This window comes from Amphibalanus amphitrite, unplaced genomic scaffold (assembly GCF_019059575.1).
Source record: "Amphibalanus amphitrite isolate SeventyFive unplaced genomic scaffold, NRLGWU_Aamphi_draft 000256F_arrow, whole genome shotgun sequence".
Taxonomy (NCBI): Eukaryota; Metazoa; Arthropoda; class Thecostraca; order Balanomorpha; family Balanidae; genus Amphibalanus; species Amphibalanus amphitrite.
Window position 1 is genome coordinate 644,470 of NW_024881751.1, and position 17,734 is coordinate 662,203.

The following is a 17,734-nucleotide window of genomic DNA, read 5'->3' on the forward strand; positions in this document are numbered from 1 at the left end:
TGGATCGCGACTCAGAATTCAGGTATTGTATGGTGATGCGCCAATTTTTGCCGCAAGTGTCCGGCTTTTACTGATGGTCAGTGATCACTGATCATCGATCGTAAAGGCAGCATCAAATAGGATCGTCGCCGGAAAAATGCCCTAACTGATCGCGTCAAGCTAGGAATGCAAATGCTGACGTTTCAATATTACCGCCTGAGCAACAGTTGAAACCTAAACAATGAGGTTGAAAGAGATCAAATTGACGAAGAAAGCAATGTGTGTGCATGATTCATGAACGTCTCGCGTTCGACATTGCATCACGCGACACGTCTCGCCATTGAGTGGAAGGACCGGTCCCTCCCGCCAGATGTCAGAATGTTCTCGAGTCTCCCGCCTGTTCAAGTGTCCACTGTCCCGACTGTGCCAGTGTCCACTGTACTGTCCACATCCCCCAGGGCCCGAAAGAGCCCTTCCCACCCGATCCTCGACAACCCTGAGATGGAGTACGGGCTGGGTCATTGTATTGCGGCGCCCTCTGGCGCTGCGCCTACCTCGGTACAATACAGACACGATACGGCATTGCAGTCATCACACTCTGGCGCCGCCGGTCGGCCGCTCAGGACGGCCAGATACGACAACCGTCGGCGATCGCGCGCGTCACACACTTTGAACGAGGGTTGAGCGGCCGCGCGGGCGGCGCGCCCCGGGAGAGCGCGTGCCGAGCACGGCTGGCCCGGCACCGGCCGAGCCGAGACCCAGCTCGGCGTCCTCAGCGACTAGGGCGACCTCCGTTACACGAACATGCTCATCAGTGAGTTGGCGTACGCCATAGGCTTCACGTTCGGATGCGGCTGAAAGGGGGGAGAGGGTGTCAGTGGAAAGTTCAGATGGGGTGGAGCGAGGTGGGACTTGTTCTATATTATTTATCTTTCATTGTCGACTTTCAGCAATTGATACGTCATCACGACGTGTCGTAAACAAAAAGAATCGCTCTGCAAACACGACTAGGTGAACGCAAACGAGAAGGTTCCATTTAGCTTTTCGATCGATTCGATTAAAGCAGATCCCTTCAGAAGTGATATCTGGGATGCTTGAAGAAGCTACACGGTATAAGCAAGAAGCAAACAAAGTTCGTGAGAATAGTCTGCAGCTTACCACAGCCTCGTAGGTAGTGTACTTTGGGGTCATATCTCCTCCAGTTAACGTGATAAATGCGCCCTTGTTGTTCATTGTGTCACTGGAAAGAAAAAGCGCCGTTTGAGGTCACCAGACTTAAAAAGGAATAAACTCCGATCTTAGGAATATTTATGAAACAATCGTAAACTCCGAGCAAGATGCCGATTAAATCGATCTAGCTTGAGTTTGGAACGAGCCAGTTATTTGAATATCTTCTTTTTATAAAACAATGCGATAAACTAAATAAATTTGAGACAAAGCTTGGCAATTCAATGAACGAACAAGCTAAGACCTGTCAGCAACACCCCAAAGACCAATGAAGGGTGCGATACATGGGTTGAAAAGCGTACCATTCTCCACCTACACTGAATCTATTTACCACACTACTCCATCAATGTGGAATCAGCACCCTGTCGAGCAGCCCTGTACGACCCCCAGCGCCGCTCACCAGTAGTTTGGCGCTGAGAAGACGGTGATGCACTTTCCACCGTGTGACACCTCATAGCCCTCGGCCTTGACTTCGTGTGACCGGATCACATAGTCGAGTCCGTTGGTCCCGCAGAACTCGGCCGTCACGTCGGGGCCGAACTGGCAGCCCACGCCGCGTTTGGACGGACCTCTGCCGGGCTGCGGCTGCGGGTCCGACCACAGCAGCTCGCACATAAGACCCTCCTCGGGCGGCTGACGGCCGCGCTCTACCGCGCGCAGCTCGTCCAGCGTTACGCCGTCACGCGAGAACAGTCCGCCGTGCGTGACGAACACGCGTCCGTTCAGCACGTGACAGAGCGGCAGCCAGTTGTACACCTCGGTGAACAGCTCTGCCATCCGGGACGAGTATTTGGCGCTCACCTCGCCGACAAACCCGTACATCTGGTTCATGGTCTCACTCTCGTGGTTACCTGGCGGAAGAATAGAGATAGGTCAGGTCTGGCCAGGTCACAAGGAATGTGCGGAAAAAGGGTACGGACACAGGACACAGGTCGCGGAGTGCGGGCACAGGTTACAGGCTAAAAACACAAACAAAGAACACAAACACAGATAAGGCGCACCAACGGACGTAAGACACAGGCAGAGAGCAGGGATACAGGACAAAGACGTAAAACTCAGAAGGTGCCAGCTGATCCGACACCCAGCTAGTAGGTATACCCCGAGATAATGGCAATAATCCGTCACATAAACACTGAATACTAATAACCAACGACGCGGTCGGCAAAAAAGACAGTGTGAGCTGACGTAGAGGACCGATATTTATCTGTCACCAAATATTACAGCCGTATAATGATTGATAATTTATAACCTAGGTCGTGAGCTCATAAGCTAATGAAAGGCTCCACCAAAAGCGAATAAACCAGGGACAGAAGCTAGCAGCAATATCCACACTGTTACAGCTTACACTTATGTACTAAGACTGACAACCTCGCTCAACCGAACACACTAAATGAATGTGTGAGCTACGTTTCTGTACATCCCGACTGCCGAATAGCCATGGACGCCCTCCAGCCAGTCTCACCTCTGGACATGAAGAAGTGGTTGGGGTACAGCAGCTTGAAACCGAACAGCGTCAGGATGCACTCGACGGAGAACGATCCCCGGTCGACAAAGTCCCCATTGAACAGGTACGGGTTTGTTTCGGACGGCACGCCGTTCAGTTTGAAGATGTTCAACAAGTCGTAGTACTGTCCGTGTACGTCGCCGCACACGGTGAACTTGCTCTCGGCCGGAATCGAGACGTCCACCAGCGAGGGCTGCTTCACCAGGTACTCCTTCATGTCCAGCAGGATCTGCGGCGAGCAGTGGGGGCGGCTGTTTTCATACGGTACCGCGGGTCAGTCGGTCTGAACATTATCTCTAAGCAGCTTCGGTTCCACCCCTCAGCGCATGGGCGGTCAAAGTTCACCGATAATGAAGTACAACGCTTCATTATCAAGTGTGAATAGACTGAACCGTGAAGTCTGCATTGGCTGTCCATTACTGTGGTCCCCGTAAGTTAACACTGCAGTAAGAAACCCTTCCAGCTACACAACGTATCTCATGTCATAGCGACAAAGATACCACAATCTGTCATAACGGCTAGGTTCACTATAAGGAAAACTATCAGCGTGCCTAGGCCTTCCACCGGTGTCGGAACATACCTTGAAGGCATACTTGGTGTGCAATAGTTTCTGGTCTTTGAACCAGGACATGAGTTCGACCATGAACTCGGGTGTGACCTTTCCGTCCTGTAGTGACGGACCGGCGTAGTCATCCTCGATCGCTGTCGGCAGAGGTCGCGACGGTCAGCAACAGAGGCCGCCGCCCCGAACCACCTATCTAAGGAGGGGCACAACCCACCGCCCCGATCTCGCCCGTGTCTGAAAAGGGACATACACACAGTCCGCCGCTCCCAGCCCGCCTGCCTAATCATGGGGCACGGCTCGGTGTCCCATTACGGCAGACTAGGGCCCGCGGCTAAAATCTAGGGAAGGACACAGTCCGCTGTCCCGATCCCACCCGGGTCTGAAAGGGGACACAGGCCACCGTCCCCGAGCCTGACAATGTCTAGAGAGGGGCCACACCCCGCCACCAACAGGCGACTATCCAGGGCCTGTCAATGTCTAGGAGGACTGAACCCGCCGTCCCAGCGGTGAAAAGCGGCAGCTGGCGTCAACGGAGGGATCTAGGCCGCCGGTCCAAGGCAGAATATGGAGGCGGCCACAAGGACAAGTTGAATGAATTGATGGCCTACTCTCCTTCCTGAAATCTAAGGGATAGTTTCAGTCACATTTTCACCAAGCCATGACACTATACACCCCACACCACAGGGAGATGCCCACTCACTCATCGACTCGATGTTTATCAGTTCGGCGACCGTCTTCTGGGGCTCATCGTCTACCGCGATGGCGCGTTCGAACCGCAGTCGGTTCACGATGGTCCGGCACTTGTTGTACTTTTCTCGCGCGTCCTTGTCCCGTGGTCGTGCCTTCACCACCTGGGGAAGATCCGTGAGGGCGGTGAGTGGGTGGACACGCGACGGCCGTCTCATGATAGGGAGCGCACAGTGTGTGGAGTCTGGTCATTTGTTACTCACAGCCTGCGCCTGCACATCGTGGCTCTGCGTTACACACATTGGACTGATTATAATTTAACGGGTGTGATAAAAAGCACGGGTAAAACTGACGTTTGAGTTACCTTTCTGAGACTATTCATGCTATTTTAACCCAGTGTTTGTGGTGTAAGTACAGTAGGTCTAAAGCATGCCTGTATTATGCACTCCGCATGGCCCTCCTTCTACGGATCATTCACGGCCAACGCCACAGCCACCGCCGACGATCTGTATTCTACTCACGCTCTCAAAGTCCCGTTCGGCCTGTTTCCACTTTCCCATGCCCATGTAGGAGGCGGCACGCCGGTAGTAGCCTTTGACGTAGGTCTTATCGAGCTCGATGGCTCGCGACGCGTCCGTCAGCGCGTAGCCAAAGTTCTCCAGTCGGAGGTGTGCGGCGCTTCGGTTGGCGTGGTACACGTGGCTGTTCGGACACAGCTCGATCGCCTTCGTGTACAAGTCGATCGCCTCTTCATAGCACTCCGCTGCCGGTGGAGAACGCAGGTCAGGACGATGACGGGGATTACCAGGTCAATTGCTTTCGGTCAGGTCAGGCAATGCAAGGGAATCCTGGGACAACTGCCGAGGCTTGAAAGGACAGTTTCTCCCCTGTTAGCCATGATAAAATGAATCTGCTGCGATTTGAAAAACAAGCACATGGTGAAGTAAAATAAAGTGTTGCTCTGAAAAGTGGAACACTATCATTACTTACGTGACAAAACACTGAAGTTTTGTCTCTTCCATGAGCTAAGCCAAAGTAAGCATGTTCGTGTGCCCCGACTTACCAGTAAAACGTTCATTTGCTTGAGTTTTAAATGCCTCTGCCTCCGCTTTTCTATCTTCGTCTGACTTTGTAGATGTCTGTGAAAGGAACAGGGAATCTATCAAAAGCATTTTTAACGGGTTTGATGACAAAAAAAAATCCAGATTAGATGCCTAAAGACATGGTAGAGCCATGTAGAGCCAAGCGCCTTTGAGGGTTGTAATTCTGGTTCCTTGGTTCATGGCTCCAAAATACATGCTGACGAAAGTTTGTCGAAATCAAACAACGAAGCTTGAGCCACATGTTTGTGGTAGATGCTAAGGTTCATTCGATTGTACTTTTTCATTCTGAGGGCATACGATCATGTGATCTTTAGCCCACATACGGCGACCGGACACTCATCGGACTTCGGAGAGCATGTTGCAAAGTCGTCTTCATGAAGATAAATGAAAATCGGAAAGTTTGAGTACCAAAAGCAATAGAAGTGCAAGTGGTGTTGCACGTGAGCTTCGATTAGGTTGGTTTAGGTTAGATCAGGCCACTGATCCTTTCTCAGGCTTCTACCCAGGCATCAGAGGACGCTGTTACCGACATGCCCCCCCCCCCCCCTTCCGATTACTCAAATGCCGGCCGTACCGATAAAAAGCGCTAGTCCACCAGTGATAAGACGATAAGAGAGCCTGGTGCCTACTCCGCACTGCCACTGTGCGCTTGTTCCGCCGTAGCCCAGTCAGGGCCAAATAAGTAATAAATTTAGACCAGATGTTTGGATGGATGAATTGAGTTGAAGCCCACACTAAGCGGAGCTTCTTATGCACGTCCCACCCCTATCATCCGACCAATGACCAGACTGCATAACATGGTAGCGTTGACGAGATCTCGGAGGCGCACCGGCAATCTGCCTATGCGCAATTTGCTGCGGACTTAGAGATGTCGCACAGTTTTCCGGAATTTACAGTGCTTTTTTACGGATTTACCATGGATTACCAGACGTGGCAGTGCTGCGGAGTCGATGGATTTTCGGGTGACTCCGACTCTGACTCCGGCTTCAAAATCGATTCCGTCTCCGACTCCGACTCTCTGAGTCGGAGTCGGACTCTGACTACGGACGTTTTCCTTACAGTCCGTATCATGATAATAGAGTTCATAATGGAGATGTTTTTATTTTGCTGGAAAAGATCCTTTGTGCCTTCCAGGGCCTTGAATCGCAAATATGCTTTATAAACAGCATGCAGAATTCAAAGCAGGTCCTAAAGAATCCGCCGCCTTCTGCTTTCGCTGAAAACGCTCGTCCAAAACAGGAATACCTACCTATGGCCTTTCTACAACAAAATTTGAATTTCGAAAGGTCAACGAGCATAGTATCAAGCAAACAGGTGCAGGGCATGACGGATAGTGAGCCATGCGGAGTTAACTCCGACTCCGGGCAGAACCGTCGACTCCGACAGACCTCCGACTCCACAGCCATGGTCAGTGGTGCAGATTTTGCGAGGGCTGTGACAAGACACTTGTGCTGAACTACTGCTCCAGCATGATCATTGTCATTATATTTTAGTGTCAAGGTCTAGCTACACTATGCGGGATCCTACGTCCGTGATCTGCGAGTTTGCGGGTTTTGCAGAAAATTGGTACGCAGGTCAAGTTCAGCTGATAGGAAATACACAGGGTCGGCTACACTGGGGTCACGCAGATTCAGTCAAGGAAATGCCGGACGTTCAGTACAGGAAATGCCGGATAGTCAGGACGGTCAGGATGTTCCGTACCGATATTAAGTTCAGAGCTACGAACTTTTTTGCAGAATCTGCGTGATTGCGTGATATGAGACAGCTGTTGGCGCACTTGGTGGCGCACCGTATGAATCCTCCAAGTGACGTAAATGATAATTGTTTCTTTAATTTTCATGTGTTTTTGATGTTTTATTTACCTAATGAATTTATTATTGATGAAATAGTATAGAAGGTAGCAAACTTAGGTAAGCGTTTGTTGCGAAAACATTTATTAGTTGTTATTATTACGTCAGCATAAAATAATTCACGGAAATTCTGGAAAAACGCAGAAACCGATGTCAAGGGAGTCTCGCAATCACAGATCTGCAGATCACGCACGTAATTTCCTGGACGGTCACGCGTAGTGTAGCTCAGCCTTTAGAGCTACCTAATTAGGTACTTGAAACACAGAGAGCCGGAAAGGGAGTAATTGCTGTTTTAAATGCAGTTTCTATCATCAGAAACCAATTTCAAGCAGAATATATGGACTTGTTTGGTACATGCTCATGAAGCTTTCCAGCTTGGTTGGTGTAGCTGGTGCAGACTTGTCACCCTGGCTGATGCAACTCATAGACTCATTGCCATGCTTTGCAGAGGTCGCCTCAATCATAACTAGTGCACAGTGCATGTCCTATGTTCACTATGAGCCACTGTGCAGTGTAAACTATCAGTGTACTCTGGTTGTCATAGCACAAGCATTGCGTAGAACAGACGAACGAGCCACTGCCAAAAACAAAGCTTCAAAACAAATGACATTACCATTTACCACAAATCAGTTGGGCAAACTAGACTTTTGGAATCAAAATATGGAGGCATCAATAATTTGATTCTGGTGGGAGGAGCCATGACCAAATATGGGCATGGAATCAATTTTTTGATTCATTTTGGTACACTTTTGACTTCAAATGTATCGTTACGGTTGAAAAAAGGCCCATGACGGTGAGATTTTTATTTAAAAAGGTAGAAAAATGTGGTAGGTTTGCAAAAAGTGTTACCTCAAAACTAAGAAATTGTCCCTTTGACCTTGTGAATGGGAAAAAGACAGAGCCACTGTCCATCACGTAAAAGCTGTTTTGAGGAAATCACACTGTATGTTATTTTTGTATCATGAATGGCATACTAAACAATCAGTATTTGTGTAAAATGGCAAAATGAAATTTTCAAACCCCTAATTATCATTGTTGTAGTGCTTTTATATTTATTATATGGTTTTTACCTGCTGCTTCAGTTTTTGTATTCTTGACATTTAAAAATTGTGAATTGTTATCAAATGTAGTGAAGGTAAAGTACAACAATGCTATAGGTATCTGTTGTGGTGCTGAGGATACCACTAAATGAGAATAATAGAAAGATAAATGATGTATTCCTGCAAGTTATTGTTGCCTATCTGCCTTGACCTCGGATTTTTTCGAATGTGCTACTGCTTCTCGATGAGATGAACACAGTGGTGGCCGAAATTTTTAACTCGGACCATAAACAAAGATTCTACAGGGTACGGGGACTAAAATTAACGTTTAAAGTGACCTTGACCTTGACCTATGACCTTGACCTCGGATTTTTTCAAATGTGCTACTGCTTCTCGATGAGACGAACACAGTGGTGGCCGAAATTTTCGGATAGCTCCAAAAATGAAGATTTTATAGGGTACGGCGATTTTTAAAGTGACATTGACCTTGAACTATGACCTTGACCTCGGATTTTTTTGAATGTGCTACTGCTTCTCGATGAGACGAATACACTGGTGGTCGAATTTTTCAAATCGGACCATAAACAAAGATTCTACAGGGTACGCGGTATTTTGACCTCTCAAGGTCAAACGGTTTGACCTAGGAAAAAAAGGTCACCATTTTCGAACTCAGCGTGCCATGGGCTATCTGTATGCCAATTTTGAGCGAAATCATTACTCGAATTTGAATCCGAATACGAATACGACGCTAACTTTATGGACATTGATTAGGGAGGAATGTTGATATCCTGATTTAAACAAACATGGCATCTCGCATCGTAAAATTAACGGGAATGTCCCTCCTTACCCTGACGATCAGTGGTGCCTGTGACTCTACGTCACCGTCACACACTGCGCCGCTCAGCATCACGATGATAAGCAGCAGTAGCAGGCTGGCGGTAGCCGTGGCCAGCGCCACGGACCAGCGCCTCTGGCCAGCCACCAGCGCCTGCACGGCCGGCGCACAGCCGGCGCTGAACGAGCCCTCTGCGCCGCTGCAGTTGGCCGCCGCGGCCCGCTCGCAGCACGAGTCGGGCACCGTGCCGTTGCCGAGCACTGGCGCCCAGTCGGCGGCGCCGGTTGGTCCGCAGCAGCGCAGCGCTCGCTGCACGTGGTCCCAGTCGCGCGCCGTGGACGAGTTGTTCCGGTACTGCTCCAGCGAGGCGTTCATGGTAGCGGTGACGTGGTCCAGCGTCCCAAACCGGCCTCTGAGAGTCTCACTGGTGTCCATGTTCTCTAGAGGGCCCATACAGGGATCTTTGAGGACATTATACATACGTAGACCTCTGAAGGGCAACACGAATCTTTGAGGATGCCTTCGAAAATTTTTGAAAACCTCAACTGGCCTATGATAGTTCAGCCGAACTTTTGAGGCGACAGACTTTACTGACCCCAACCCGGCATCTGAGGGGTCACAACTCACGTGTCCCTCTGAGGGCCGCAACACATGTTTCTTATGTCCTCCTACCAACGTAGGATTCGACACAGACCCCGACGGTTCACACTGTTATTCGAGGGCTCCAGGCTCACCCTGGGCCTAGTCTCTTAGCGCCCGCCGCCCACACTGGCTTCTGAAAGCTCGTGTGCCCTAAAGGGCTTTCCGGGCCCACCTTAGGCTCGGAAAGCCCTAAAGCACCACATACACGTAAATGTTTGGGGTGACCCACGCCGATCTCCGGGAACCTAAGCAGGCTTCTGACTGTCCACACTGACCCTGAGTGGCCTGAAATGGCCTGGAAGTCGCAATCCTATCTCTAAGGGATCCCTTGCCGCTATGCCGTGCGTAACTTTTGGTTCCGTTAAATATTTTTGGTCGCGTTTGCAGCGCTTCCCTTCACTCGAAAAACCAGAAACTTTTTGTTCACACTCGAGTGAACAAAACACTTCTTCTCACTGCAGCAAGGATGAATGATGTACTTCCGATTCACACTTCCGACATTCTCTCTCAGTCTCCGCCGAATGCCCAATTCTAAGCTACAATCGGCGGCTGGGATAAGCCCTATGCATTTCACGTAAAACCTCGGCATGCATGCGTGAATGGAGGTTTTAGCGAGGTGATCCGATTCAAATGGAGCGTTTTTCACCTTCTTCTGGGTAATGATCATGAGCGACGAGAGTCTGCACAGGGGCCCTCTGCAGTGCGTCGGCAATCGCAGCCACTCAGTGTAATTCTAACGGTCGTTTTTGTTCAGAAATTTCAAAATTTTGATTTTTTTTTGTAAAAAAATACATGCTATAGCTAGAATGAAAACTTTGTCACCATCGGATTCCTCGCACCATTGCGCGTCGAATGATATGTAAAACGAGTGAGTAACGGCTGGGGAAAGGCAAGATTTAACACAAAACTTGATTTTGCCCCCCCAACCGAAAATGTCTGGTGACGCCTATGACCTATGACCTTGACCTCAGATTTTTTCGAATGTGCTACTGCTTCTGAGACGAACACAGTGGTGGCCGAAATTTTCAAATCGGACCATAAACAAAGATTCTACAATTCTACAGGGTACGGGGACTAAAATTAACGTTTAAAGTGACCTTGACCTTGACCTATGACCTTGACCTCGGATTTTTTTCAAATTTCCTACTGCTTCTCGATGAGACGAACACAGTGGTGGCCGAAATTTTCAAATCGGACCATAAACAAAGATTCTACAGGGTACGGGGACTAAAATTAACGTTTAAAGTGACCTTGACCTTGACCTATGACATTGACCTCGGATTTTTTCGAATGTGCTACTGCTTCTCGATGAGACGAACACAGTGGTGGCCGAAAATGAAGATTTTATAGGGTACGGGGACTAAAATTAACGTTTAAAGTGACCTTGACCTTGACCTATGACCTTGAACTCGGATTTTTTCAAATGTGCTACTGCTTCTCGATGAGACGAACACAGTGGTGGCCGAAATTTTCAAATCGGACCATAAACAAAGATTCTACAGGGTACGGGGACTGAAATTAACGTTTAAAGTGACCTTGACCTTGACCTATGACCTTGACCTCGGATTTTTTTTCGAATGTGCTACTGCTTCTCGATGAGACGAACACAGTGGTGGCCGAAATTTTTAAATCGGACCATAAACAAAGATTCTACAGGGTACGGGGACTAAAATTAACGTTTAAAGTGACCTTGACCTTGACCTATGACCTTGACCTCGGATTTTTTCGAATGTGCTACTGCTTCTCGATGAGACGAACACAGTGGTGGCCGAAATTTTTAAATCGGACCATAAACAAAGATTCTACAGGGTACGGGGACTAAAATTAACGTTTAAAGTGACCTTGACCTTGACCTATGACCTTGACCTCGGATTTTTTCAAATGTGCTACTGCTTCTCGATGAGACGAACACAGTGGTGTCCGAAATTTTCAAATTGGACCATAAACAAAGATTCTACAGGGCACGGGGACTATTTTTTTTTTTATAAATTTAGTCCGAACGGCTGAATGGGTGGATTTGAGGAATCAGAGCCCGCACTAAGCATAGCTTGTTGTGCTGACCCTAATCCCACCACCCGATCGCGCAATTCCAGTTGTATGGCAGAATTTTGTCCGAACGTTTAACGTGCCCTAACGACTGGACACGGTCCTCTCCGCTCACTCACGTTACCTGGCTTCTGTGCGGCCCCTGCCACAGACACGCACGCCATTACACGTAGGAGCTAAATGTGGCCGCCCGCACCGGGGCTTGAACCGGGCTCTCACTTCCGGCTAAGCGGCGAACTCCGGCGCTTTTATCCACTCGGCCACGGAGAGGACGCTTTAACGTAAATTAACGTTTAAAGTGACCTTGACCTTGACCTATGACTTTAACCTCGGATTTTTTCAAATGTGCTACTGCTTCTCGATGAGACGAACACGGTGGTGGCCGAAATTTTCAAATCGGACCATAAACAAAGATTCTACAGGGTACGGGGACTAAAATTAACGTTTTAAGTGACCTTGACCTTGACCTATGACCTTGACCTCGGATTTTTTGAATGTGCTACTGCTTCTCGATGAGACAAACACACTGGTGGTCGAATTTTTCAAATCGGACCATAAACAAAGATTCTACAGGGTACGCAGTATTTTGACCTCTCAAGGTCAAACGGTTTGACCTAGGAAAAAAAGGTCACCATTTTCGAACTCAGCGTGCCATGGGCTATCTGTATGCCAATTTTGAGCGAAATCATTACTCGAATTTGAATCCGAATACGAATACGACGCTAACTTTATGGACATGCGAGATCAAGATTGTGACTCGATCTAATGCTATCTGGCCGGAGTGACTAGGGCTCCAGACTCCAGGAACCCAACAAGACGACGGCTTTGCTTGGAGCAGTGCCTGCGACGTTCGTTATTTCTACCTCGCCCGATCACGGAGCGATTGTGGCCCGGTGCAGTGCAAAACAAAGCGTGCTACCTCTCCCTCCCTCTGTGTAATGTGAGTGCCTTATCTGGGCTCGGCCTCGGCCCGGTCCCCTCCCCTCTTGACTCGGGCCGCTCTCATGTCCTTCCCCGCGCCACGCCTCGGGTCTCTACTCACCCCTCTGCCCCTCCCCTCCCACCTCGTGTCGGCATTCCATGCTCACTACATTCAAGCCCCTAATAGAGCTAGTAATGGTTCGGACTTCGGATAAGCCACTCTACCTCCCCTCGACGGGTCCCCTCTTATTTGTACCTGACCTGTCTTTGATGTCGGTTCACAATGATGTGAAATTTGTTTTTGTATTTTTCCAGCGCACGCAGGCGGATCTCGACAACCACGCCAACCAGTTGAATCCCAACAACTGGCGCTTCAAGCCCAAGCTTCGCGGCCGGTGAACGCCACCTTTGAGATCGTTCGTCAGCAGGTTACGACTAATGACTGGCTTGCTTTGTCAGTAGCGGCCCTATATACGGCCTTGGTAGCGGCGGAACACCTTCAATTAAGGGGGGGGAGGGGCACTGCCGACTTGTGGTCCCATTCTTTCCACGCAACGCCCATAGGGCTAATGTTGGGCTAATGTTAAAATGCCAAAATCAAAGGGGGGCACGGTGCCCCGGTGCCCTCCCCGTTCCGCCGCCTGTGTCCTTTGTATTGCAGCCACTTCATGCTTGCTTACCAGGCACCGTATCGGTACAGGCTATAACGGGATATTTATTATTTGACTTCGAGAAGATGTCAGATATTTGTTTTGCGATGCGCAGTGCGATGTTGGTCACCGTCATATGATGCCCAAATTTGGTGTTTTGGATAGTTAATACTAATACCCTAGCTGATATTGTGCGAGGAATAATCCTAGTCCCCTCTATGGTTTACTAAATTGTTTCCACTATTTTTCCCGGACCTGGGAAGGTGGGACCGCATGGGATGGCAAGAAGAGGCGGTGACATGGGTAGTCTCGCTCTCACGTAGTGTCAATATAGGAACTCCGCGATCCGCAGCGATAAAAATGCGTCGAATAGTCTACGAGCGCGCTGCGCGGTACTTCCAAACGCTCATCTCACACACGCATGTTCAGTGGTCATTGAACAATGAACATTCTTTGAACGTCAAGCTGGCGTGACAAGCTTTGTGCCGTCTCGTGTCCATGGTGTGTCCAAGATTCTTGGTGTATCAAAAGTGGAAATAGCCGGTGCGCCGTATGGGAACCCGCCAGCCCGCCGCCATAGGGAAATCAATGCTTTTTGTCGCTTTTTCGCTCCTTATGAGTCACTTGATCTAATTAGAGCTTAACTAGGAACGAGGCGGATCACTTGGACGCATGCGGGAGCCGAATTCGTTGTTTTGAAGCCAATACCTGGGAAACCCTATCCGCCCAATCTACATGCCCTTAACCCGCGCCCCACTGGGGGGGGCTATTTATAGCCCCCTCCCGTTTTTCTGCAATAACTTCCAAACCGCTTGACGTATCGACGCCAAACTTTCAGTACCTTCGGCTGCATCAATTGTCAAAATTTGAACTTCGTACCTACCATAGGTCGGCCGGAAATGACGTCAGAGTGACGTCATGAGCGGCCGATTTCGACGCAAAACATTGAACCACGGCAATCGCTCCCAAGAGCTCAGTTTTTAAGCTAGATCCAATTTCTTTGCATGAGAGGACTCAGAATAGACTGCGCTATCAAACTGCTATCTCGGTTTTTCGAAATATTGAAAAATTTCGAAAATTTTATATAATAAAATTCAAAATTTTTATTTTTACATTTTTTTCATTTTTTTTTGACTTTTCGAAAAACCCGGAATATATGTGATAGAACGCATTATTATGACTAACTCTAGCAAGTTTAGCTAAATATCTTCAAATATGGCCAAGTTATACGCATTATTGCAAAAAATTAATAATTATTAATTTTTCAAATCAATTTTTTTTTTCAGCACGAATTTCACATCGTACGCCAATATAAATAGCACCATCGTGTTCCTGAGCTCAAACCGCATCCAATAGACACCTTTGTTGAAAAATTTTAACTTCAAAATTTGACCTTTTTGGACCTGAAAGTGACCTGACCTAAGCTAAATTTGACTCAAAATGACCTCGAATGACACAGACGACATCAAATTCGAAATTTTTGGCCTAAATGGACCATAAAACATGTGTCACGTGACCGACGGATGATATAATATTTTCGTGACCTGTGATGACCTGACCTTGACCTGAAAATCAAAGTACAAGTTTGATACCCTCAGAGTATCTAGAGCATCTGTTTACGAGTGTGTGAACCAAAAATGAGCCTGATATGACTTGTAAGACGGCGGCCAGAGCCCAAAACGTGAAGAAGCCAAAATGCTAATAATTTTTACTTTGACCTGACCTGTGACGTTATCTGTGACCTTGAGGTCAATGAAATTAGGTCTCGCTCGGCAGTTTTTCCGGGGCTATCAGACGCCGTTTGAATTTTGACGATCGGCCCAGTAGTTTCGGAGCTAGGAGGGGGGCTATGAATAGCCCCCCCCCCCCAGTAGGGCGTGTTACGCAGACCCCAGTGGGGAGCGGGTTAAAGTTGAGCGCGGCCGTTTTCGGTCGGGATTCCGTGACCTTTTGGCGAAATCGCCTTATTTATTCAACCAGGGTGGACTAATTCGCTTAACTAGGAATAAGGCGTTGATGAGAATTATTCAAGGAATAGAGCTGTGCAAATTTTTTTTTGTTTTGCTACAACTGTATCCGCCCTCGAACGATTAATATTGTTGCATCTTGCCATTCTACTGTTGTCTATGCTCTTGCATATCGTGGGATTAAATGGTAACAGAAAAGTTCGGGAAAGTGGTGTGATTAAAGTCATATTTTTCCGCCGGCAGGTTGCCAGGGGAAGAGGTCGGGTATGCCTGAGCTGTGCCCTTGGCCTTGATCGAGCGGGGGGGGGGGGGGGCGGGTTCAGGGTTATTCAATTTTCATTGAAGGGTACGATGCCGCTAGTCACTGCTGAAAAAGTCATCAGAAAATAGCTCAGTCTTCCTCTATGAGCTGTCATGACCGGGAAACGTAGCACCGTGCCGACGTAGCAATGTCCCTGCCCGAGCAGCTTCTGATTCCGCCCCCCGGACCAGTGCGGTCGGCCCTGGCGCTCCTTCGCCTGCCCGTGTACTCGGCTGCCCCTTCCGTGCCGGGTTGAGTGGGAAGACCGTGCTGTCCGCGCGGTGGATAGCAACAGCCAGACAGTGGGACATCAGACATGAGACAGATACGATAGCAAGTCCAGCCAGATAGCGCGACAGATAGCGGATGACCTTCCTGCACCTATCGGCCCGTTGAAGCTCAGTGGCAGGTGGCTCTGCGCCGGCGCGACCAGCCACGATGGGGTGCGGCTGCTGCTGCGTGACGCTTTTGTCCGTGTCTGTGCTGGCGATGTCCGGCACCCTGCTGGGGGTCGGGGTGAGCCGGCTCGCCGACACCGAGGCTCTGGCCGTGGCCCGACTGGACGGCGGGCAGTGTATCTGGGCAGACTTCTGTGTGTCGAGCGACGTCTGGACGACCGTGTTTGGCGGCGCCGGCCTGCTGCTACTGCTGCTCATCCTGCTGTCGTGCCAGTCTAAGCTGCTGCTCGCCGGCATGCTACTGCTGCTGGCGTTCTTTTTCGTGGCTGCTCGTCTGGATGACATCACTGGTGAACCTGCCGGCGGGACGCTGGACCACGTCACCGCTACCATGAACGCCTCGCTGGAGCAGTACCGGAACAAGTCGTCCATCGCGCGCGACTGGGACCACGTGCAGCGAGCGCTGCGCTGCTGTGGACCCAGCGGCGCCGCCGACTGGGCGCCAGTGCTCGGCAACGACACGGTGCCGGACTCTTGCTGCGAGCGGGCCGCGGTGGCCAACTGCAGCTCCGCGGAGGGCGCGTTCAGCGCCGGCTGTGCGCCGGCCGTGCAGGCGCTGGTGGCCGGCCAGAGGCGCTGGTCCGTGGCGCTGGCCACGGCTACCGCCAGCCTGATGTTGCTGATCACCGTGACGCTATGCAGCGCAGCATCTGGCGACAGCCACGCAGATACATCGACGACTGAACCGCTTATCGCCGGGGTAAGGACATTCCCGTTTATTTTACGATATAAAATGTTACCTATGTGTGATTAAATCAAGACATGAACAATGAACATTCCTAATTATGCGTCGCCGGCCGTCAATAATCGTGATTTAAATAACCGTAAATAATCGTAACCGTAATAAAAGTATCACAATCGTAAATAAAAGTTTACAATTAACCTAATTATTTGAAGATTCATTTTTGAGTTGTTCACACTTGTCCGTCTTGAAGGTCAACCATATAGGGACAGGCAATTGAAGAAAAAAAAAACGTGGGGCACCCATTTGAACATTCGATCATTTTGGTGAGCTGAGTTCAAGGATTCAAGATTTGCGATTCGACCTGATGCTACCTGGCGCGGTCGGAGGCCGGAGTAACTATAAGGGTCGAGGAACCCTTGGACCAGTGTCTGCGACGTTGGTTATTTCTCCTTGACCCCATAAAGAGGCCGTCGTGGCCCGGTGCAGTTCAAAACAAAGCGTGCTAGCATTGTAAGATACTGGCACAGATCAGTCACTCGACCTTATGTCCTCGCCTGCTCTCAGTCTTATCTCTTATCGACACAGGGCCAGGTCTGGCTTTGAGGTCTGTTCACCATGATTATTGGTTATTTACTGACCTGTGTTTCACGTCTTTTTCCAGCATACGCAGGCGGATCTCGACAACCACGCCAATCAGTTGAACCCCAACAACTGGCGCTTCAAGCCCAGGCTTCGAGGCCGTTACTACCGGGGCACGTACTAACGACGTCGATGCGATCGGCAGAAGGTTGAATGCTGATTCCGGTCAGCAGGTTGGACTTTTGGCATATTGTATATATAGCCATATAGTGCCTACATACTAGACATGCATATATGTAGGTATGCCTACAAACCAGGCACTGAATGTAGGTATACCTACTGCTAGATCATACTGGCTTCTTTGATTTCGAGGAAATATCTACCTATTTCTTTTTAGTTGATGCACAATTTTGATGTCGGTGTTATGTTCAGCTCTGAGTTCATATTGGCTTAAATTGATATTTTGGCGTTCTTTATATTATACCTAATGAACACCTTAGCTGATCTTATGTGAGGAATAACCCCAGTCGGTTATGTGGTTCAAAAAATTGTTTTCACGATTTTTTCCGGGCCTGGGAAGGTGGGATGGACAGAAGAGGCGGTGGGATGGGTTGAGTCTCACGTGATGTGAATAGGAACTTGACCATCGCTGTGATCCATAGCAATACAAATGCTTCGAACATACTACAAGCGTG

General features: G+C 49.2%; 3 protein-coding genes across 20 annotated transcripts; 1 reads left to right on the top strand and 2 right to left on the bottom strand.

Annotated features, from left to right (window-relative positions):
- Nucleotides 1-481: 481 nt before the first annotated feature.
- On the bottom strand, nucleotides 482-8,030 carry LOC122386585 (serine/threonine-protein phosphatase 5-like). Of its 5 annotated transcripts, none has more exons than XM_043375898.1 (9): nucleotides 7,986-8,030; nucleotides 5,026-5,101; nucleotides 4,484-4,725; nucleotides 3,976-4,126; nucleotides 3,291-3,412; nucleotides 2,669-2,939; nucleotides 1,607-2,057; nucleotides 1,138-1,219; nucleotides 482-833 (listed from the first exon to the last, which is right to left on the bottom strand). In XM_043375898.1, the coding sequence occupies exons 1-9, from the start codon at nucleotides 8,013-8,015 to the stop codon at nucleotides 774-776; spliced, it is 1,485 nt and encodes a 494-aa protein (XP_043231833.1). In that variant the 5' UTR covers nucleotides 8,016-8,030; the 3' UTR covers nucleotides 482-773. The 5 variants fall into 5 exon arrangements, with proteins under 5 accessions (XP_043231833.1, XP_043231836.1, XP_043231835.1 ...); XM_043375901.1 differs by lacking the exon at nucleotides 7,986-8,030 and adding an exon at nucleotides 6,767-6,808; XM_043375900.1 differs by lacking the exon at nucleotides 7,986-8,030 and adding an exon at nucleotides 6,726-6,758.
- On the top strand, nucleotides 7,068-17,729 carry LOC122386586 (tetraspanin-9-like). Of its 14 annotated transcripts, none has more exons than XM_043375906.1 (4): nucleotides 7,068-7,108; nucleotides 12,715-12,827; nucleotides 15,260-16,475; nucleotides 17,122-17,729. In XM_043375906.1, the coding sequence occupies exons 3-4, from the start codon at nucleotides 15,756-15,758 to the stop codon at nucleotides 17,221-17,223; spliced, it is 822 nt and encodes a 273-aa protein (XP_043231841.1). In that variant the 5' UTR covers nucleotides 7,068-7,108; nucleotides 12,715-12,827; nucleotides 15,260-15,755; the 3' UTR covers nucleotides 17,224-17,729. The 14 variants fall into 14 exon arrangements, with proteins under 14 accessions (XP_043231841.1, XP_043231839.1, XP_043231846.1 ...); XM_043375904.1 differs by having other exon boundaries at nucleotides 7,073-7,165; XM_043375911.1 differs by having other exon boundaries at nucleotides 7,082-7,108; nucleotides 15,484-16,475.
- Nucleotides 8,749-9,165, bottom strand: LOC122386591 (tetraspanin-9-like). Its single transcript, XM_043375918.1, has one exon. The coding sequence runs from the start codon at nucleotides 9,163-9,165 to the stop codon at nucleotides 8,749-8,751; it is 417 nt and encodes a 138-aa protein (XP_043231853.1).
- Nucleotides 17,730-17,734: the final 5 nt, after the last annotated feature.